Raw genomic sequence first — 22992 nt, forward strand, 5'->3', positions numbered from 1 at the left:
GCGGGAGGGGGCAGCGGCGGCGCGGGGCCAGGGGGCGCGCGCGAGCGGGCGGGGCGGAGGCCAACGGTCGGCGGCGTGAGGGGACGGCGGCGGCGCAGGGGAGGGCACTGCTGCTGCACGGCCGCCTCCGCCCGCCGGAGGAGCGAGGCGGGGAGGGGGAAGGAGGAAGGAAGAAGCCGCCGCCGCTGCTGCTGCTGCTGCTGGAGGTGGCGGTGGTGCAAGTGGTGCTGCTGCAACCGCGGGCAGAGCCTCCCCCTCCCGCCAGGCCGGGCGGGGCGGGCTCCGCAGCCGAGATGTCTCAGGAGCGGCCCAAGTTTTACCGACAGGAGCTGAACAAGACGGTATGGGAGGTGCCCGAGCGCTACCAGAACCTCTCCCCGGTCGGCTCCGGGGCCTACGGCTCCGTCTGGTGAGTCCTGGTAGGGGGCAGAGCGTGTGTGCAGAGGGGGACGCGTCAGGCTGGCGCTTCGGTGGCGCCTGCCCYGTCGCCCTGCAGCGCTGCGTGAGGGTGAAGAAGGTGCCGGGCACGGCCGCAGGGCTCTGCCGTGCCCGCTCCCTGCCTGGAGACGTGCCCCGGCTCGCAGGGACCCGCAGCATAACGTGTGCAGGGCGCTCGTCGTGCACAGCAGACTCAGCGGAGGGGGTTGCTTCTCTCCTAAGGGGTCGTGTCCCCCCCCCCCAGGCTTGGATCAGCCTCCTCCAAGAAACACTCCTCTGCTGGGTTTCGCAGCGATACTGCTGGGCAGCCACTGTCTTCCTGTCTTTGGAATGCGTCGGATTGCACCACATGGCAGGTGGCACTAAAACATTTTTGCAGGGGAAGATAATCGTGTCCCAACACCCCCCTACCCCCCCAGCATGATCTCATATAGACATATTTCACCGTGCCTTCTTCCAGTTACTAGGTGGGGGGTGGAGAGGGATGGAGGCTGGCAAGTCCCTGGTAGCTGGCTTTGCAGAGCTGAGGGCCTGGCAACTCTTGTTCTATTTTTTCTTTTTCTTTTGCTGGGCTCGATGGATAGGTTATATTTGAGGCAACTGCATTTTTAATTRGGATCTGTTGATAGGCAGAGATGACAGCAGGAAGGCTGTAAGAATGGTTTTTGCATCCCTGTCTTGTAACAGTAGGTTTATGAGTATCAATATTTTATTGGTAGATCAACACAGGAAAACTGCCTTGGAAGAGCAAAGTCCTGGTATCAGGCCTGCAAAAATGTGCAGATCTTGGAAGTGAAAAGAGTTTAGTTTTTAATGCTYACCTAATATGAACAAAATGTATGACAGGTTACACATGCTAAATACAACAATGCTCTCTTCATTTGTAGCTTCTCTGCTAAAGGATGTCGGCTCTTTAAATGTAAATTAACTGGGCTTCGTTCATCACTTAAAGAAAATAAATTTGAATCGATTTGGCACCTAGACATGAGCATTCATATAATGGAATTGTATAAAAGTATTCCTAGATTGTCCTTTTATTAAAAAAATTCCTTAGTATTCTAGTTTTTATTCTCTGTTCTTTGACTCTGTCAAGCAACAATCAGAATTTTTTAATATGAGTGCATAATGGTTACACATCTGCTTTGCTGCTGTATTTGAGCAGACATGCATATTTTTTCATTAACATAATGTGCAACTTTGTATCATGAATATAATTATGTATCATTATGAATATCATAAAATAGTATAATACATACTGAATAATATTATGCATACTGACACTGCTAATAAAGAGTTGTTTTGCAAATGCTGTAGTTTTAAAGAAAGAGTTCTCTGCTGTTTTTAATACAGTAAGTTTAAGATAGCAATGGTTGATAAAATTGTCAGTAAATTCTGTTTAAATAATGTATATTCTTAAAATTGCTGTTCTCCAAGTATATAAATGCTTACATTTCATAAAAGACAAAGGCTAAACCATTCTATCAGCAAGATTAACTGAATGCATTCACTGAGTTTTCTAATAGAAAGATTTAGTTCTGGTGAAGAAGGGCCTGACTGCCCTACTTGATAAATACCCCTTTAACAGCTTAGAGTTTCATAACTCATTAAGTATAATTAGAAGTGAATTTGCTGAATGCCTTGTCCATTGTATTTTAAAGGTTTACCGTACACAGTCTGACCCCTTCCTCTTCTCTTTTTCCCCCTTTCCACAATCTCCATTGTGCTTGTAATACTTCCAATGTTTGTTTTCACAACCAATAACYGAAGAGTTTGCATCATGAATTTCCTGTTTTGCTGTGTCAAAACTTTCAAAGATTGTGCAACTGCATTCAGACCAGATGAAACAATTTTTCATTGGAAACAATTTCAGACATGTGGCACATCAGTCTTAGTACTCAGAAAAAAAAGATGAAGTTCAGAAAATCTAGTAATACGGAAAGCATGTCAGGATTAAAATAAAAATTGCATATATAATTTTCTTTGATCTTTAGTATTGTTAAGCTGCAAACGGTGACGCATGGTATTTATGGTATTTCTAAGATGGCTTGTTGCATTCTCTGTCCCTTTGGAGATTTTTCTTTTTCTTTTTTTTTCCTCTCTTCCCTCCTTTTCCAGGAAAAGGTTATCTATTTCATTTGAGATTTTTTGTTGGGAGTACCTCTGTGTTGGAATAGTAAATTGCAAGGTTTTAACCACCCTTAAACTGAGTGGATAAACATACTTCCCGATATGTCTACCACATTATTGTATTAGAATATAATGGGATGTTCTGTTGTTTATTTACCTATCAAGGTGAAAGAATTAGAAATGAGGAATTTCTAGAGCGGGGAAAAATAATAAAAAATAAATAATTGAACCAGCAAGTGAATCATTTAGACTATGGAGCTGTCTGCTGTAAGACAGCTCAGGTACTTCTCAGGATGTATTTTCAAAAAATGAAAGTATATGGACATGAAAGTAGGGACTTAGTTCCAAAACTCTGAGAAACTTTGACACTCAGACTGTTCAGTGCTAAGTCACATAATGATTATTGTGACATCTGTTGTATGAAATTTATTACATTTGTTCTCGCAACAATTTTGCATATTCATATAAACACAGTCTTTTGCACCAAAAAGATTTTGTCAAAATCTGTAATAAGGTCTGCAGTAAAACAAATGTGAGTTCCTGAAGTACCAGTGAGGTTTAGATAATGCAGCATATTGTAGTGGGAAGTTGCTGAATTGAGTTGGGATTGATCAGTGACTAACAGTTTAGCCAGAGTATCTCTTCGTCTCTTTTATGTGCTAGGGGGAGTCAGTGCAAAAGGCATTAATTCAACTAGTTCTAAACTAAACGAACGGTTGGGTGTTTTGACACTGTGCAATCAGTTTCTAAAATGTTACGAAGGCGAACTCTGTATATGCTAAAGCATTTATTTGATTGATATATTTCTGCAACAGTTCTTTGTGTGTTGTATTGATACCTAGGTACTATAACTGTTTTGTAAGTTGCCTTACAGGGACTATCTGGCTTTATTTAAATTGGAAAGGAATTAAACAGCCAAGACCTACTTCTCCCCAGAATTTTGCATAAGAATCTTTTAGCTTTTCTTCTTTGGTAGACTGTTAGGTTATATAGCCCTTCAAAAAATGTGATTTAAAAAAATCTATTAGAATAATGTGATCCCTCTCCCTCTGCTTGCTCCCCCTCGCCCCCGCACCCTCCAGTTTGTAAGTAAAACACCAGAATACTAACACTGACTCTGAATTTCCTGGGTATTTTGAAGATACTGAGGTAATTTCTCTCTTTTAAGATACAGGAAAATACTGCAAATGTAAGAATTTTAAAACATTAGACTGTGGAGGAAATGAAGGACAACTCTAAATATCACTTTTGAGATAACAGCTCCTCTCCAGATCTTTTGAACCAGTATGCATGTTTAGACTTATTAATCCCTTATCGAAGTAAATGAGTGTTGCTGAAGCATATATGCATTTGGAGGGACAGGTATTTGCCTCTCCAGCAAGGTGTGGTAGATACAGGAAGAGTGGTATGAAGGAAACTGTAAAGCTGAGTGGGATGAAGCAGACATACAGGTAATATAAGCAGAACACATGTGAGTAAGGAGATGGACTAGGAGAAGGTCTTACATGGAGAAGGAGTAAGCACAGCTCTGCAAGTGAAGGCAAGTAATTTCAACTTGATGGGTACTTTGTATATTAAAGCATCTGTCTTACTGTAAGATTTCTTTTTCCAGCTTATTTAGAAGTAGAAGCCAACATAACAGAAGGGAATAAGATTTACAACTTTTTTATAGTAAGTTGGACAGGTAATTGATTGAAATGCATCATGCATAGACTGAACTTGAAAGTGGCTGGCTGTAATGATAACCTATTTTTTTTGCCTTTAACTAGGGATGCGTAGGGATGCATAGGGTAACACTAAAGAGAGTTTCACTTAGCTTGTGAATTTGCATAGGCACTAGCAATTAGTGGAATACTATTTGAGCTAAATAGTCTTTGCACAAAAAGTCTATCTTAAATTCTACTTTTAAGTAATTCTGTGTGTACTTTGGTTTCTTGGACAGCTTGAAGTATTTCTTCTGAAAATGTTCAAGTAGAATCAGTTGTCGAATCAGTTGATAGGTTCTCTAGAATAATTGTTTTATTCTTGTTCTTATGTTCAAGATTCTATTCAAGTTAGCTCAGAATTGTGATTGTAGCTCACTTTGAAAGAAGTGGAGGCAGTTTGTGTGCCATCGTGCGATAGTATGTAACAAGTCATAAAACATGAAAGCTCTGATAAATTCTGAACTTGTGTTGGTCTTGTTTCAAATGGGATTTATAATTGTGGATCATGCAATCTTTCCCTGATTGGGCATTTTCAGCTTAAATATGATCAGTGTAACACAGCTGTTTTAAGTCTGTAATGAAAGCCATCTCATCATTTTAAAAAATATTTTCTCACATGACAGCTGCTGTGTACAAAGCTTTATGATTTACATCTGTGAAGTAAAGCAACCATATTTGTTTCAACTTTTATAAAATACAAGAAAAAATGTGAATTTTACAAAAGTAGGAGGACAAAATGCTTTTAGCTGTTGCAGGTATTTACATTTTTCTGGAATAAGAAAAAGATAAATTGAATTATTAGAATATTAYTTGTGTTATGATACTGTCTGAAATCTATAGCTCACTGTGGGGCCCTTACTTGCTAGACACTATACAAGCCTTTAATGACAAGTATTRTCCTGTCTGTGGTGAGCTCAAAAGAAGAATATATTTTGATTATCTGGCTTATTGCCCTTCTCCTTAAAGTTAAACATTGAATCAGCAATGTGTAAATAAGTTTTGAGGACTGTGTTTTCCACTTGGAGATATGCATCAGAAGAAAAGTTGTAGAAATACAGAGCAAGGATCTTCAGTAGTGATGGTGATAAAGGCTTGACCCAGATTAAGGTATGCACAGAAGAGGAAGCGTGTAACTGTGTAGAGACTTTATAATTTCTAAATAATGGGTATTTGTAGTAGATCTTCATTGTAGACTCCTCCGGATGTGGTCTGTGAATTTCGTTTATCCAAGTTGAAACTTTGTGAAGGCAAATACATGCCTGTGGGACTCCAAAGGAAAAGTGCTTCTAAGRGATAAATGGGGTGACCTAATATTAGTCTTCAAAATTATTATCTTCGTGCCTAATACAGTATCAGTGAGCATTATCCCTGGGCATTTGAGGGTTTTTTTGTTTTGTTTCCTTTAATGGTAAAAAGGGAGAATCCTGTGTTGGTCATTATTAGCCAGTGAAGCATGAAGAATTGAGGAGGTTGTGGATCATTTAAGAAGGTTATTTGTCAGTTAAAGGTGACAAATTTCCATGAAATGTGCTTTTTAGCTATGAGGTAGATCTTACTAATTTCTTGGGGTTAGTTTCTCAGTTTTTCTGATTGTAATTCCACTACTTCAGATAACTGACTTGATGTGACCCAAAAATGTAATTAAAATGAGGTGAAATTGATTTCCAGTGGGTTCTCAAATAGCTTGCATTATGTCCTATATTTCTGAAATCTTTAAAGAGAATCTTGYGGAAATGGAGAGGGGAGATCTGATTATAGAGATGGCAGCTGTGAAGATGGTTAGTATGCAAGGATCCTCTTCTTTTCAAAGTGAAAGAGATGCTAGTGTATGCTGCCTTTTGCAGCTGAAATGGTTGAAGATTCAATCAAAGGCTGGTAAAGATTCATGACTAATTCACAAGTCTGGGTTGAGTTATGATGACTAATCTTATTTTTGCACCAAGTCCTAGAAAACACCTTGAGTATTGTTAAAATATTGCCACACAATTAGACCCTGAATTATGTGTTTGTATATTGCAAAACAGTGTTCATGAAACTTAAAAAAAATCAGTGTTTTGTGTTTCCAGAAGTGTTTGCAGCTTAAATAGAGATATGTTGTAGTGGTGTATGGAAAACCTGTTGAGATCATTTGAAATCGAAACTAAAATATGAATGCTTCCTGGCTTATTTTGTTTGTCTAGGCTGAGTGAGGTCTTAGAAGGTAACTCATGTAAGGAAGAAAATAATCTCATACATTTTTTGACACAGTATGATGTGGTTTCACTTATTCAGCTATGGCAATTTGGTGCTCCTGTGATCTTGTTTCTAGCTGTATTTTCAACTCTCTTCTAGAGAGCTGTTTTAGCCATGTGTACATGGATGTCACTTAAATGGAAAGAGATGCTCCTCTTCCATCGTAGCTGCACAGCGGGTTTTTCCATTCTGTTGCGGAACCTTGGAGAAGGATTATTGCGTGTAGAAATAAGTTTCTATTTTGCTGTCTATGTCTCATAAAACTCATAAAGCCTTGGAAGTTGTAAAACTTTTGGATAAGGTACCTGTTGCAAGTGAAGTCCAATTATTTGCTTTAAGAATAAATGGTATTATATAAATTTATTATTATTATAAATTATATAAATTTATTTGTGTACACAATTTTGGATTTGTTCTATRAGTGCTCTTTTTTTTTGCCCTCTGTATTTGGTGTTGGACTTCCTATTACTGGAGTTGCCTCACGCTTCATGTTTATAAATGTCAACAACTAGTGCATACTCTCTTTTAAATAGAATCAGGAGTCTGGCCTGAATCAAAGTGGCAGCAGGAAAGCAGACAAATATTGTCTCTGACTTTCTCCTTTCATACCTTCTCCTTCTTTGTTATTAAGCATCAAATGTAACCTTGATTTCAGATCCTCTGCTTCTCCTCCTCCTTTCTTTTTGACAAACCAGAACTAGTTTTAGATAAGAATATCAAAGAAGACATGAAAGAGGAGTAATTTAGTTCACAGCTGAATTCCTACTTTAGTTCCTCAAATACAGTCTTCCAGAGCTTAGGACTTGTGTGCAGTATATAAGAAGTTTAACATAGCAGTGTTCTTTGTGTCAAACTTACTGGTTTTTTGAGAGTGTCAGGATTCTGCTCCTGATTATTATAAATAAATAAATTGCATAAAGACCTGTTTATTTCAAAAGGTGATTTTACAGTGCAAGAATGAAATGCATATAATAATAAAAAAAGTTATTGAATAGAATTGAGTTAGTCTTCATGGGTTCCAAGAACCCATTTTTATGCACAGAGTTTCTGCTGAAGGAACAAATGTTTGTATCATACAGCTATATATTTGTTCACATTCATTTTTTATATAACAGGAGATTTAGGTTTAAATGTGATTTTCAATAAGAGGTTTGATTTTTGCTTTAATTGAGATGAATAATCGTCATGGCTGATTATATTAGGAGTAGGTTTGGGGTTTTTGTATGGACTTAAACCATAAAAGATAGTATCTTGAGAGTAACAAATTGTTTTGTTTTGTAACAAATTGTTTTTGATGTGTGGTATATGAAAATATATTTAGGAATATAGATAATATTTACAAGTACTTTTTCATCTCTCTGTAGTTTTTTTGCCATATTTGTGTTATGCGTTAAACGCATATTTGTGTTTAAGAGCATAACTATCTTTTAGACAGAAAAGCACAAATGTTTCTTTCCTGTAGAATTTCCTTTCAGACCTACTTATTCTCCTTTACTCTGTGAACAAAATTTCCCATCTTATAAACATTTTCTGTATAAACCAATAGTTGTGTAAATGTGTGGGTATTTGCRGGGGGAGGGGTGGGGTGGGGAGCAAGGTCAGGGGTTGTGGACCAGGGCACTTATAAATGGTTTTCATTGGAGAAATGGGAAATAGTTGATTGTGGCTTAATCTTCAGATATTGTTAAAACTGTGGGTTTGGAGTTGTTTGTAAATAGCTCATTTTGGTAATTTGATTAATTTTTAATTGTAGTTCTGCCTTTGACACAAAAACTGGGTTGCGTGTGGCTGTGAAGAAGCTGTCCCGACCATTTCAGTCTATCATCCATGCCAAAAGGACCTACCGAGAACTACGGCTGCTTAAGCATATGAAACATGAAAATGTAAGTTGAACGAGATGCTGCGAAAAGTTGGATTAAAGTTGGACCATCGAGTGAACATCAGCCTGAATATTCAGCATGATTGCATTTATGAATCTTGTACAGCTTTTTCTAATACTAAATATGAAGCGTGTGGAAGTATAAGGGATTGTAGATGAAGTAAAATATGCAGATTAAAAGTAKAACATAACTGATTTTGTATTAAAAAGTTTAATATTGCCTAGAATCATCTGGGAATTGCTGTCTAGTGAATTCTCACTGTTTTAAGGATTTAGGACACAGGTGATGTGCTTCCCTTCTGTTCTTTTGCTGTAGCAAACTATTTTTTGTGATGTTAAGAATTTATTTTAAAATATCAAAGTTGACTTTAGTAGTGTATTTTGGAGGATTTTCTGTTTTTGTTTTTTGGCTCGCCTTTTTTTGGAAGGCGTGGAGTAGATATTCTCTAGATTCCCGTGGATAAAACAGGGGRAAAAAAAACAGAAAAAAGGGTCAGATATGCTTTCTTACGAGCCATTCATTTAAATCATCAAAAAGAAAATAAAAAAGGACAGTCTGACAAATGTTATGTGGAGCTGTACTATATCAGGTCTAATCATTTTTTGCTGTAACCTCCATTTGACCTAGAAAACAGTTGAAAACTTTTTTGTGGCTTTAAGACATCAGCATATTTATATAGCATGCAGTTTCAGTGGAGCAAAAAATCATATAACTTGCCCTCTGTAGAGCTGAAAGTGTCAAGAAGAAGGGTCTTGACTTTTCTCCRGGTGAACTATAATTTAGCAGAAAGGAACTACTGTTTTGGAAATGGCCTGAGCAAGCCTAGTATCTTTATCTGGTGCAAAAAAACAAGCCTAATTTCATTATAAGGTTATTGGATGGTTTGTTCAGAATTCCTGCTTTTGTGGTAGAGGCAGTTGTGTGTTGTAGCTTCTAACCACCTCAGTCAGCAATCAGTATCCCTTAAATCATCTTTGCATTTTTAGTGTGGCTAATATTGGAACTTTTGATGCATATTTGTACCATGTAAAATGCTTTTCAACAGCACTTCCTCAGTGCCTGGATAAGGAAAGACTGTATTTGATACATTTGTCTTAACAGTAGAGGTAGTGTTTGATCCTGTATGGTATCCATTCCCCTGATTTTTCTCTCCCACCACCCCTTTGGCCTTCTCTGAATCCAAATGGTTGTAGAGGAAAGCTTCAAATGCATGTTAAAAAAAAAAAAAAAAAAAAAAAGAAGAAGTGTTAGTCTTTAAGATGTTAGGATTAAGTAGTGGAAATTGGACTGTAACTGGTGCTACAACAGTTTGTCTGGCATTCATTAATATTTTTTACTTTAGTATTGCGAGGAGCCTACATAGCTTTGGGAATAAGGAATAAAAGGATGTTTTTTAGGTTGCTTGCATATAGAAGTATTTCTTATCAGTTCATCATATTGGCAGCTATCTGTGGGAAGCTTATCTAGGTTGCAGTTTAAAAATGCTGCAGACACAAAGATATTTGGTTCAGACAGAGTTTTTAATGCTAGCATATTGACCAGTCAGATCTGGGTTTGGAATCAAAAGACTTGGTTTTACATGCCACAGAACACTTAGGCAAATCTGGTGGGTATGGCATTTTAAGGAGGTCTAGTATAGTATAGCTTTCTGTATCCTGTGTCTAAGCTGGTCATGTACATGTAGAGCAAATAAATGAACCTGCAGAGYACTCAAGGGTGTTTGCATTGTATTTTCAAGTTCCAGGGAGGCTTGTTGTGCTTGCAAGCACAACACTGAGCAGATGTGAAAGGAAACTTGAATTTGGTACCATATGAAGTTAATAAGCTTTGTGACAACTTAGAATGCTGAGAGGAGAAAGCAAAAGGGTARCATTTATGTTCCAATTCTAATGATGACCACAATTTTTTGGAACTGAGTCAGTGACACATGCAGAATAACCATATTTAAGTGTTTGTGAAACTTCTTTGATGAAAGATACACTGGCATAGCAAGATGTGTGATGAATGAAAAAGCTGATGTCTGGATAGCAAAATCAATTTTTTTTTCTTTTCATGATAAACTGGGTGGATAATGTTGGATTTTTCTGTAAATATATTCTGATATGGAAGAGTCTACTGGAGAGAGAAACCACAAGCWTGAGAATTTACTATACTGATGGACGCAAATGTTACAATTTGAAAAAAAATCTGTCTAGAAATGGAGTTGTATGTATGAAGAGAGGCAGGAAAGTGGTTTCTCTCTTCAGTTTCCTCCATAAACAYTTAATCTTTAATACACAGTGTAGATCAGATTAGATAGAGGCTTTTATTTTCTATCACATTTACTCTTTTTTTTTTTTTCCCCCCCCCAGAGATGTAGTCTAGGTGCCTCAAAACTTTTGTCCTCAGTTATCTACTTAAACATAACAATTTTGATATCCTTGACAAGTATAAAGGATGGGGAGGAAAAAAGGATGGTGCCAATGGAAAATACAGGAATCCAACTATTAATTTCTTATTCACACTTGAACCATTACTGAAGCAGCAGAATGTGCTTGGTAGCAAAGCTACATGTATCTGAGTCAAGTGACAAGCTGACTTAAAATGGGAAGAGGGATTCTTTGGAGGTGGATGAAGAGAACTTTTCTCTTTATCTCATATATTCCTAATATAAATATTATTTGTTATTAAAGGAAAGAAAATAGGATTTAAAAGCACATCCCAGTGAATTGAAACAGTCCACCAAATGGATTCTTTTAATGCTGTAAGTGACTTAGAAGATATTTATGGGAAAATAAGATATAGTTATTTTTTTCCAAAGTGACACATTCATACTTTTTTACTCCTTTTGCTTAAAACAGTTTTACTGTAAAATGAAAGGTGGAATAGGTGCTCTTAGGACAGAAAATACAAGTGTCAATGTGAATCTGTAAACTGCAAATCACGTCTTCAGTGCATTGCCCTGTTTTCCTGACTTGCTTTCTAGCGTAGTCATTATTATTCACTGCTTGTATCCTTGAATTTTTCTAAGCATTATTCAGTACGAATGAAAAAAAATGTGTTGTCTCTCTATTCTGAGTTTACCATTTAATCAATGGTGTAACTGAGAGCTGAGCAGGAAGCAAACTGCTTTCAGTGTATGGTTTGTCTGGACAAACTTTATTTCCTGGACAAGTTTTAGTTGGCTTTTGAAATAAGACATTGTAAACCAGTGTTYACAACTGCCTTTTGTTGCGTTGATTTGTGATGCCTCCTTTTTGACGCTTTAGATGTGTGAGAAGACGGCTGTATGTTGTAACCATAATATTTTTTTACACAAAAGATGAACCTTTTTTTCTGATGTCATTTGAATGTTGTATTTTCTTTACCCAAATGATTCATGTAGCTGGAAATGAGACATCTATTGGAATGAATAGTTTCTCTTCCATTAAGGATCCTATTAACTGTATCATACTACACTATGAATGTATGAACTTTCTCACTTTATCTTTTCCTTTCTAGGTTATTGGTTTGTTGGATGTGTTCACACCTGCCAAGTCACTAGAAGAATTCAATGATGTGTAGGTAACTTTTCTGAAGACCGGAACAAAGCACCTCTTGCATTTTCCTTATATCTCCCAAACTATTATAGGAATATTTGCCACCTTCATTTTATCTGCTGTTACTCTCAATTCTGAAATCTAACACAAAAAGTAGTAAGAGATCTTAAACTCTTCAAACTTACTTGCGTTTTGTTCACCTGTGCTGTAGGAATCAGGGTGCTAATCTGCCATGTTATTTAATGTGTCATGAACTGTATTTCATTCAACTCTGTGCTTTGGGACAGCCAGCCCTGCCATTGGAGGGTCATAAGGAGTATTCATCCTAATCCTGTTGAGGAGATTGCTTCATACCTTATGTGTTTTCTTTTGTTCGTAGGTACTTGGTGACGCACCTTATGGGAGCAGATTTGAACAACATTGTGAAATGCCAGAAACTCACAGATGACCATGTGCAGTTCCTCATATATCAAATTCTTCGAGGACTGAAGGTACTTACATCTGTCCTACCTGGATGTTGATAGCTCATCAATGGCAGGTTGAAGTTCTTGATGAATATCGTATCCTCAGAGATTCATATGAATGGAGCTTCTATTAATTTTCTCAGTGTATCATAGGATAATCTTTTCTTATTGCTCTTTCTCTTCGTACCTCATTGGAGCTCTGTATCAGTAAAGCTATGTAAAAGTTAATATGATAGTCCTATATGTTCCTTGGGGCAGAGTCTGGAAAATTGTGAATTGTGCTGTTCTTTAATCTACTCTGACTCTGCATCTTCCATTTTTTCAGTCTCTTCTACTTCTGTCATTCAACTTTTGATGGCAGAGTGTTTGTAAGGAGGGACTGAAACACCTACGTACTTGAAGCCCACAGACGTATGGTACCCTTGGTTCCCTCTGCAAACAAACTGTATTATTTGAATTGTGTGGGACGGGGTAGGACAGTATTGTCTAGTGAGGAAATGAGAAGAAGGCTACTTGTGCTGTCCTGTAAAATCTGTCATCTTGCCTTACAGTACATCCATTCAGCTGACATAATACACAGAGTGAGTATTTATCCTAAGATTACTTCCTTTACTGAACAGATGTGTTTAAAGAATGTAGCACTGAACCTTACAATGTAGCAACTTACAGAATTGAGAAGACCTTTTTTCAAAAGTATTGCAGCTAAACAGCCAAATGGTTAGAGATAAGAAGTGGTTGTCAAGATCCTTAGTTTTTGTTCCTGCCTCTGTTTGGCTTCTATCTTTCTAAATAAGTTCTCTGTTTGTATAACATGCATTTACAGCAGCAATGTTATGATAAGCCATTAGTGTGTTTTTGCTTATGTATGACACCTCTGAGGACTGCAGAAGAGATAGCTGGCTGTAGGACAAAATTATTTTCTGAAGTATGGAGAGCTGACGTTGACAGCCAGTTAGAATCTATTTTCTATCTGAATTTACATTCTTATCTACTTAAGCTTGTGCATGACATGTATTCTGCTGTTAATGCTGATATTGTTTAATTTCTAGGATTTAAAACCTAGTAACCTAGCTGTAAATGAAGACTGTGAGCTAAAGGTAATCTAATGACAACACGTGACTGGTTTGACTGTGGTTTGAGTGAATACCTTGTGGATGTCTCTTGGAATTAAAGGAACAAAAGAATTTCTCATGGAAATACTTTGATGCTTCAAATTAATCGTGTCTTTCACAGCTGTAAAGGGATGTAAGGGTGTTTAAGCATAATTCATTTTTTTCTGTATATGTTTATGTATATTTAATGAATCATCATGAAAGTAAAGACTTACCAGCTTTAGTTTGGGTTTGGTTTTTAGAAGATATTCAAATGCAACTCTGATGGTTGAGTCCTGTGCTTTTCTAGGCTAGTGTCATTTAACAGGTTGTGAAACATAGTTTCATAATCTGGTTTTGCAGTTGCACCATCTCTCCTCCACCCAGTCCAAGAATTGCCTTCTTATTTGCTCTAAGTGGTTTGCATTATTCCACTGCAGTAGTTGGTGGATGTCTTTCTATTCCACAGATCCTGGATTTTGGCTTGGCCCGACACACAGATGATGAGATGACTGGATATGTGGCTACCAGGTGGTACAGGGCTCCTGAGATCATGCTGAACTGGATGCATTATAACCAGACAGGTAATACCTTTAAATAGTACAAAGCTTTTCAGTTCCTGAACTTAGTTAAAGTCAAAAGAGGTTATTCTATGCACATGTTTCTTTGTATTTGATTGCATAATTTGGCAGTTACAGTAATTATGCTTTAGTAAGGGTGGTTAAAAGAAGGAAGGCATAGAATTACATATTTTGTGCACAGTCTAATAGACATAACTTATGAATCATTGTGACAGCATTCACAGGATTTCTTTAAACTTGATCCTTTGAAATAGCAATCAGCAAAATATCATCAGTACTTATTCCTTACTTCTCCTAGCGCAGTGGTTTTTAAAGTAGGTGAATGGATTGTATCTGGATGAGGAAAAAGGTGTGTTTCGAGGAAGCTGCTGGGAATACACTGCAAAATGTCTGGGATTATGGGATGAAGAAATGCTGAGAATGCATATCAAGTTCCCTTCCTTTCATCTCTTCTTACCCACCTCTTCCCAGCTACATCTTCCCCCTACTTTTCCGTAGCTTCTCAGCAACCCACCTCCCTCCTCTTCTAAAATACTTTCACATCAGGCACATAGAAGAAGAAAAATTCTGGGAATAGTTGGTGTAGTACAAGAGTATCTTCATATGAATCAATGAAAGTAATGTGCTATGCTAAATTCATATCTTACTACTTTTTCTTCTTTTCTCTTTTCCTCTTACACGTGTATGGACTTTTCTGTCATCTGCAATATAATAGTTAGTGGTTGTTTGGGTAGAACTTACGTAAGACCATAGGCAAGTTCATTTCTCAGAGCTGTCTTGAACAGGTGGTTTCTTCTTCCGTTTTGTAGGTTCCTCCCTGGCTCTTTGGTGTCCAATGTATGCTATGCTCATGGAGGAAAATTTACCTGATCTAGTATTATTATGTTATCTGGACAAGTCTTAGATGAAGTGGTTACTGAACAGTATCAGTTAGCATGCAACATGTCTCAGATTGTTTCAACACTAAAAGACTATTAAGTACAAAGTTGTTTGTACTTGTTGAATAGGGTAATTCTATTGAGACTTTATTTTTCTGCATTATATTTTTTTTTTTTATTTTGTTCAGTTGATATTTGGTCAGTGGGCTGCATTATGGCTGAACTGTTGACTGGAAGAACGTTGTTCCCTGGTACAGACCGTATCCTTTAAAAGTAATATATTTTCTTGAAATGTAAGTTAGAGGTCTTAACTTTCACATACTTCTCAAGGAAACAGGTTTTTGTTATTATTTTTATTTTATTATTACTTTTTTTACTTGCAGTATGATGAGGTGAGTTCTTCATTTACTGCACATGAAATCATTACAATGTGCAAGGAGGCAAAATTCTTCCTTTTTRTTGTCTATTACCATCACTAAAATTACTCATATGTTTTTTCTGGGAATTACTTTCATTTAATTTTATTTAAATTCATTGCTCTTTGAGTTTGTAGAAAGTAACTTCATGAAGTTGTCTGTCTGCTGTGAATTCTCTCGTGCTTCAGGCTTCCAGCAAATGTGAAGCATCCCTTCTGGGAGGGATGACTTCTCTTCTGTATCCTGGTGATATGCTGTGAAGGCAGTAGATTTGCAGATTCTTTGGTGCTGATGATCTCATTCCAAGTTGTTCGGAAATGTTTAGGTTCCACTTCCATGCTTGAGTGTAAATAGATTGTGTGCCTTCTTTCACTGCATGCTTTCATTGACGTGGAAACTCAAGCTTGTGTAAAATCTTTTCAGAATTATTTTTGTGGCACCAAAGTGGACTGGCTAGGACATTCTGGCAAATAAATGAGGGAGAAATTTGTAGGAGTTGGGCATATCTTCCCCAGGAAATCAAAATGAAGACTCGATGCAAATTTTTATACTGAAAATTTTAGTTTGTAGAGCCACATAATATATAATGGTAATTCATTTCTGCCAAGACTCTTCATTGCCTAAAAAYTGGGTTTTATATTGGTCTGTCTTTTACCAAAATCTTGTTCTAAAGTATTCTTTCAACCACAATTTATTTATTTTAATAACTTTGTTAATGTATTGGTATTTACTAATAAGATAATCAAAATATGTTAGCATTTGTTTAACAGAAAAACAGGTTTTGGTAGTGTTAGTCTTTGGTGTACTGTGTTGCTTTTGGAAAGCATCTAGGTCCCAAAACTCTTTTGGGGTCGCGGGGAAGGGGAAGTTGGAACTTTCACTCCAGTTTTGACACTGTGTTTCATCTCTTCTTTCAATATGCTTTAACTTTATCATTTTTCCTGTTTTTCTGCCTGTCTCCATTTTATATCTCTCGTATRTCATCTCTCTGAATTTGTTGAACTAGGTGTACTCTACTGTTTAGTCATCTTTGCCATATTTTTTTCTCTTGTTAGGGACAGAAGCAGAGCTAATGTGAAAGTGACTTAGCTATAAAAAGTTGCCTTATTTCTATCAGCTAATTTAGCGTGGAAAATTGGGCTTGGGTGCATTTTTTTTTTGTTTGTTTCAAGAAAAAGTGAGAAATCAACAAAAATTTTTAAAGCTGTAGACGATATTTGACTCTGGTTGTGACGTTTTAGATTTTAAAACTTGATGCTTGTAAATAAAATAGTTTTGAATGGGATTTGAGCATGTAAGAAATGCTTCACAATGTGTTCTTTATGGATTGAGCAAAATGATTATCTTTCTTCCAAACTTGAAATTTTTCTTCTCCAAATTTTTTTTAGTTCTGAATTATAGCCAAAAAATAGCCACTATACACAATAAGTTTTGCTTTAGGGATCTAAATTGTTTGCTTTGTCATACTAAGATACTTTATTAAATTTTTATCTCCCTGAGGATGCTTGCAAGTCTTTAAATATTCATTTTTTTTCCACAAATTGTAGTAACACTTTTGAATCTCATTAGATGTTTTTTCATTTCTGAATCAGTACTAGCTTATAGCACTAGATTATAAGGGAAATGGTGTTTGAGGTTATATATCTTGTTTGTGCATGTAGCACATATCCCAGGATCCAGAAAGGCAATAAGCTRTCAGCTTTCACTCTGTGTTTGCTGATATCTAAAGATAGCAAGTAGAAGATAATGATGAGTTCTAGCTTCTCTCTGTCTTGGTAGGCTCTGTGAGGTCTTTATATATACCCTCTTTTGAGAGAGTGTTAGGAATTTTCCAAATCTGGATCCTATTGGGTACTTCTGGGCTCTTAGTAGTTTCTTTGTGTCTGCAAAATTTACTGAGGCCTAATCAACGAGCTGTGTTCCTCCTGCAGTGTCACCAGGCGTTTGCTGGCTGGCTGGCTTTGGAATTAGTATTAGCATGCTTAAATCTCGAGTATAGGTATCATGCTTCTAGTAGCTAAGAACATAGTATGTCCGAATCCAGTGCAGTTCTAGGGGATTTACGTTGCAATTTGAGGCAATGTGGCCATGTGTTCTGGATATTCAGGAAACCAGAACCTGTTCTTCTTCATCAACTGAAAAACTGGTGTTTTTGTTGCATTTTTGGTGTCGAGACATCAATCTTCTCAACTCTGTAACTTAATTTTTCCAAAATGAACAAACAGATAATGCCTTTTCAGCATGCTCAGGACAATCATGCTCTTCTCTGGATGGCTCTCTGATTCAAATACTCGTTTCTTTCACCAAGGATTTAGCAGTTATGTGATATTAGTTATAGTCCATCACATATTTCTTTACATGACCCAGAGGTGCATATATTACTTGTAGTGGGGTTCAGTACAAGCAAGCTGTACAGTTAATTCCCTCTGGTAAGTAATAAAGCTGTAATTGGATATGATGATATTTGGTGTCTGTAATCATTATGCCATGATAAACTAATGCCAAGTTTAGTTTTAAGTTCTGAAGGATCTAATTTGTAGAGATTCAGGCCACGCCTTTCAGTGACATAAAGCAAGAATTGTATTAGAAAAAAACGGTGATCTGTATGGGGTTAGCTGTGCAGGATTATTAGAATATTTCTAGCTTTTTCTCTAAATGAATGTGAACTAACTTGTTGCTRTTGTATTTTGGGTGAGGGAGGAATGTTTGGATGGAAGTTGGAGTTTTAACATTGTTAAAATCTCTGCCGGGAGGTAAAAAAGGGGAGGAGGGTTTGGGAAAAATGTGGGGKTTTTTTTGTTTGTTTGTTTTTTTTATCAGAGACAAGAAATTGAGATAATGAAAATCAAAGTCCTTTAGGTTTTTAGAGATAGCTAGAGACTTTCCTTTTTGTATTGCTTATCATACCTCTTATGCCAAGATCAGTTTGTTTGTATTAAAAATGTGTATTCCTAATTTTCTTACAGCTCTCTAATATAAATGATTCACACAAATAAGTAGGAAAGTTGACTTTGTGTGACAATTAAAGTTGTATTAAAATGATAGAATGTACAAATAAAACCTGCAATGTTTTCATGAGTTTAGTTGATTTTCTTTTTTTGTATGTTTTAAGTTGACTGTATTCTGTTTCAGATGTGAAGAATATTTATTATTAGTTTTATTCAGTAGGATGGGAATTTTGACATAACTAACCAGTTTGAAATTACTCATTGTTCTGATACATCTTATTCTTGCTTGTGGAGTCAGTTACATCACCTTTCAAACTGCTTTGCGTGGATAAGCTCTTATAATCTTGCAATGCCTGCTACTGATGGTGATGGAATATTGTTTTCTGAATTTTAGAATCACTGAGACTGGTCAGTCTCTGAGGTACCAGTGGTGACGGCTTTTGAGTTTTGCATGCTCTGCTTTACTTCTCCATGCACTTTTTTTTTCTTTTGCTTTGTTTTTACTAAACATGTTTCACGTCTTTAATTACTTATGRCTCATTTCCCAGGAACACCAGTAGGCCATGTAATTAAATGAATGCTATAATTCAGCAGGTTGTGGATGGCAGGCCTAAAACTGGATGCAGTGGTTGGGTATGAGCATGCATGTGGCAGTGTCCATTGTGCATTCTGTCTTTTCTTTTGTTTATCTGAGAAAGCACTGAAGCATATTACACAAATGTATTCCAGTAACATACTGTCCCTTGAGAAGAGGGCTGATAGCAAACTGAGCAACCATATTGTTGGCACACCTGATGCACATGGTTTTAAATGCCTTTAAAAGAATTTAAATATTTAAACTGAAGTATGACATGTGACTTCTAAGGCATGCCAGCAGTCCTAAATTTGCACAACTGCTTCATGCACAGGAATAAGTGAAAGGTATAAGGACTGTTTTATATGGCACTGGAGAAAAGCCAATTTAAATGAGCTAATTATGATTTATATAGCACCCACTGGTAACTCTTCTGCACCAGTAGATGCACTGATTTCATTTTAAGCGTTGAAAATTTCGGTTAGCCATTTAAGCTAAATCCAGCTAGATATATAGGATTTAGCCGTATTTTGAGTGTTTAAGTAGATGGAACTTGGCTGAGCAAAATCAGACGTGACCAATGAGAACTTAGTTCTGGTGTTCTTAAAAGATGCGTTTTCCGTTCTTTTCATTCCTTTTAGATGTAAAATTGTAGACCAAGWTTTACATTAGAAGATGACAGTTTTAGCAAAGTATTAATTTTTACTGCATATACAGTTTGCCAGTATTAGCAGAACTCTGAGGCTTTTTTAAAAAACACAGGTTCTTAAAAGATAGTCTCTTGATAGATGCAAAATTGCTTTGTACATGAATAGAGTTCTTTTACTATGAGACAATTTCTGAAGCAAGCATAGAATTCTTGTAGTATTTGAGTTAAAAGATGTTACAACAAGAAATCGTAACTATATCTTAAAACATCAGGATGACACTGATTCCAGAAAAACATTTTCTATTAAACAGACAATTTTTCTTGAATAGAAAATATGTAACTAGTTTGATGTAATTTTAAGGGCAAATACGAACATTATAGGCTGTCTGAAATCACTAGTGTGTTTTGAGGGCAGCGTAGAGGATGATTTAGAGAAGGAGAAGATTATTTTTGTAGTGGTTTTAAAAAGATATGTTTTGTCTCCTTACTGTCTTGAGTATTAGATGTATAACTTTTCTTTGATTGATTTTTTTCCCCCAATTTATACTTTGTCAGGTATCCAAAATATTTAGTTTTCCTGCCTTTTTAAAGAAGACAGCTCAGATGAATAAGTGGCCTGGTGGAAGCTGAGTTCTAGTTAGAAAAATTATTTGTATCTGCAGTTTTATGAGCCAGGAGCTTTCTACATAAATCTGAGGTCATATTCTGGTGGTCCTCTGTCATGTCATCCCCCCAACCAAACTTCCAGTTGCGTGTTTGCAGTGTTAGAAGGAAGATCTAGGTCCTATTTTTCCTTCCTGGCCCTGCTCATCCCTGGTAAGAGCCAGTAAGAGTGAGCACCCTCTGCTGGCTGCATTTCCCCCCCCCCCCAGCTGGTCTGGGTGTGAGAAATGTGCATCTGATCAGGGTTAGAGATTTTGTAGCAACGCTATAGGTGGTGAGCAGGATCCAGTCATTTTCTTACTTGCTAAGTTTGTGATAAGTGATTGGATTATCTTGGAGTGTATTCACAAAAGGCCTTTAATTATTTGTTTGTTTATTTAAATATTAGTGCCTATGCTTTTTAGCCTTCTGCCTTACTTCATCTGTCACTAATACAACTTAAAACTGCTAACTGCTGCTGCTTTGGTTTGAGGGTCTAAAAGGGTGAAGTGAGCATGCAAACTGATTCTTTGCTAGTAGGACAAAACTTCTGTCTTGTGCTCCATGATAGTCAAGGATGCAGTGACCAATTCAATGCATGTGGCATATCTGTAGTCAAGTTGTTCAATCTGTGTGATATAGACAGAATTGTGTTATAAGGAGATACTCAATTTTATATGAAGGAATTAATACAGTTTACTTAAACTTGTGTTTTAGTCGAGGCCTTGGCAGACATTAATTTTAAACRTTAATAGATTGATACTTTGCGCTTTTCATTTTGATTTGTCCCAGCATTTTCCTTTATGGTCCATCATTAGATATTGATCAGTTGAAGCTCATTTTGAGACTCGTTGGAACCCCAGGGCCTGAGCTTTTGAAGAAAATCTCCTCAGAGTCTGTGAGTTTACACTTTGATTGAAATATTTGCCCTTTTGGAAGTCCCATATTTGTGTGTTGCCCTCTTGTAGTCTCTCTGTAGTAGATGTTGGAATTCTTTTCTGTTTTTCGTCCTTTGTCATTCTTCACTCCTGGATGTCTTTGAGTTCATACACTCAGTGTTATCTGATCTTTATTCCTCTTAACTGTGCCTATGGTATGATTCTTCCTTCCATCCTCTCATTTTACTACTTTGTGATTTTTTTTTTCTTTCAGTTTGTGGGGTTTTACTTAATGATATATTGGATGATCAGGTGCTATTGGGGAAACATTTTTCACAACTAAGAACTTGAGACTTGTCTTAATTATTATTTCTCCAGATTGCCTATCCAAAGATCTTTCTGGTGAGGGAAACTTTTAACAGTAGCAAATGTGTCATCCTCTGAACATACACCATCCCCTTTGGGGCGTTCATATATGATTACTTTCTGAAATGCTACTGCCACCATCTTTGGTTTTGTGCTGTAAAATGACAAATGGCTTTTAGGCACTCTTTTGCAGAAGCCATTGCCAAGGCATGCAATATACAATCTGCTGAGTATATAAGCAATCATGCCATGCATTTAAAGAGTGCTGCTGTGTGGGGTCTTTTTATCAAGGTAACAACAAAAAGCACTCCAGAGATTCCCTTTTAACGGGTGACCCATATTTTCAGCCCTATCCTCTTTTCTATATTATTTGATTTAATCTTTGTGAACTTCTGTGAAGGTAGTGTTAAACAGTATTTACCTGTTTCTGAAAATGAACTACATAGAATAATTAGAGCAAGGGATGCTGTAACAGTATAGATTAAGAAGCCARTACATAGTGAACAGTGAACTGGCTTAGAGGTAACTAGCGAAATACTTTAGTAAGCTATCATTGCTGTTCAGTAATAGATGATCAATGCAGTGGAGAGTGGTGAGAAGATTATTTTGTACTGCAGCTTGTAACATTTCTCATGTAACAGTGATGGTAAGTGCAAAACATGAGGGTGGCCGTAAATTGCCAGATGAACTGTTAAACTTATTGAATACCAAACCAATTTAAAAATCACTGAGATATTTCTTGGAAAGGTAGAACTGAATAAAGCAAGTGGCTTCAGGCATCCGTGAACTGACCTTATGGGACCCTGATGAAGGGTAGTCTGGTATTTGAAGTACAGAGGATTAGCGAGAGATGCAAGCTTTAAAGGTTAACTAGGTTAAACACARGATTGGTTTGTCTGTGCTAAGATTGAAGTATGTTTTTTTTTTCTTTTAACCTTGTGCAATAAGAAGAATTAGTTTTAGTCAAGCCCAACTCAAGAGTCTTTTTAAAAAAATACAATGATGTACTATTTCTGATACATTTTTATGTTATATGAAGATAGCAAAATAATGTTAAGTATTTGATAGGCTTTAGTATGTCACTGTAATGAGTTCTGTATTTGTTTTTTTTCTCTGCATCATTTCTGTTGCTCTTATTTTCTCTGTCCCGCTCACTGACATCAGCTAACTCTGTCTTATACAATGCTAATGTTTTGCTGATTTTTTTATTTATTGCTTTCTGTTACCTCACCCACATATCAGAGTGCATTCATGGCCGTTTAGAAGGAGGTGTCAATTGTGAGTTGATTTCATGTTGCCCCACAAGGAGCTTAAGAACTTTCCATGCAGTAAGAAAAAAGGATCTTGTAATCAGTGCAGAGGATAAGATTTTTCATTCATTTTCCTTGGCTGCAACAGCCTAGGAAAACTTCTGAGGAGTAGTTTCAGCTAAAGTGGATCTCTACTCTGGTGGTTTAAACTGTTGGGAAATGTGAAAGTGATCGTGTTGTAGTTTAGTGCTACTAGTGGCAGACAAAAATGCTTTTTTTTCTGTACTGACACTATTAGCAAGTGATCAGTAATTCTCCGTTGTTTTAAGTGTTCACTAGTCCAATTGCGAAACT

The 22992-nt window shown here is 36.8% G+C and overlaps 1 protein-coding gene across 3 annotated transcripts in view; it reads left to right on the plus strand.

The window, feature by feature from the left end:
- The first annotated feature begins 60 nt into the window (after window positions 1-60).
- MAPK14 (mitogen-activated protein kinase 14) overlaps window positions 61-22992 on the plus strand; it is a 27251-nt gene continuing 4319 nt past the window's right edge. Inside the window, exons 1-9 of one of the 3 annotated variants that reach the window (XM_085302251.1) lie at window positions 63-409; window positions 8257-8386; window positions 11864-11922; window positions 12281-12392; window positions 12917-12946; window positions 13415-13462; window positions 13926-14040; window positions 15104-15175; window positions 20963-21042. In XM_085302251.1, the coding sequence (XP_085158377.1) occupies window positions 294-409; window positions 8257-8386; window positions 11864-11922; window positions 12281-12392; window positions 12917-12946; window positions 13415-13462; window positions 13926-14040; window positions 15104-15175; window positions 20963-21042 (762 nt within the window). In that variant the 5' untranslated portion in view covers window positions 63-293. Of the gene's footprint in view, window positions 410-8256; window positions 8387-11863; window positions 11923-12280; window positions 12393-12916; window positions 12947-13414; window positions 13463-13925; window positions 14041-15103; window positions 15176-20962; window positions 21043-22992 lie in introns of all 3 variants that reach the window. The other 2 variants (XM_085302252.1, XM_085302253.1) reach the window with 2 other exon arrangements.

The sequence above is a fragment of the Rhea americana genome, unplaced genomic scaffold (genome assembly GCF_003343005.1).
Source record: "Rhea americana isolate MKP2758 unplaced genomic scaffold, rheAme1 scaffold_189, whole genome shotgun sequence".
Classification (NCBI taxonomy): domain Eukaryota; kingdom Metazoa; phylum Chordata; class Aves; order Rheiformes; family Rheidae; genus Rhea; species Rhea americana.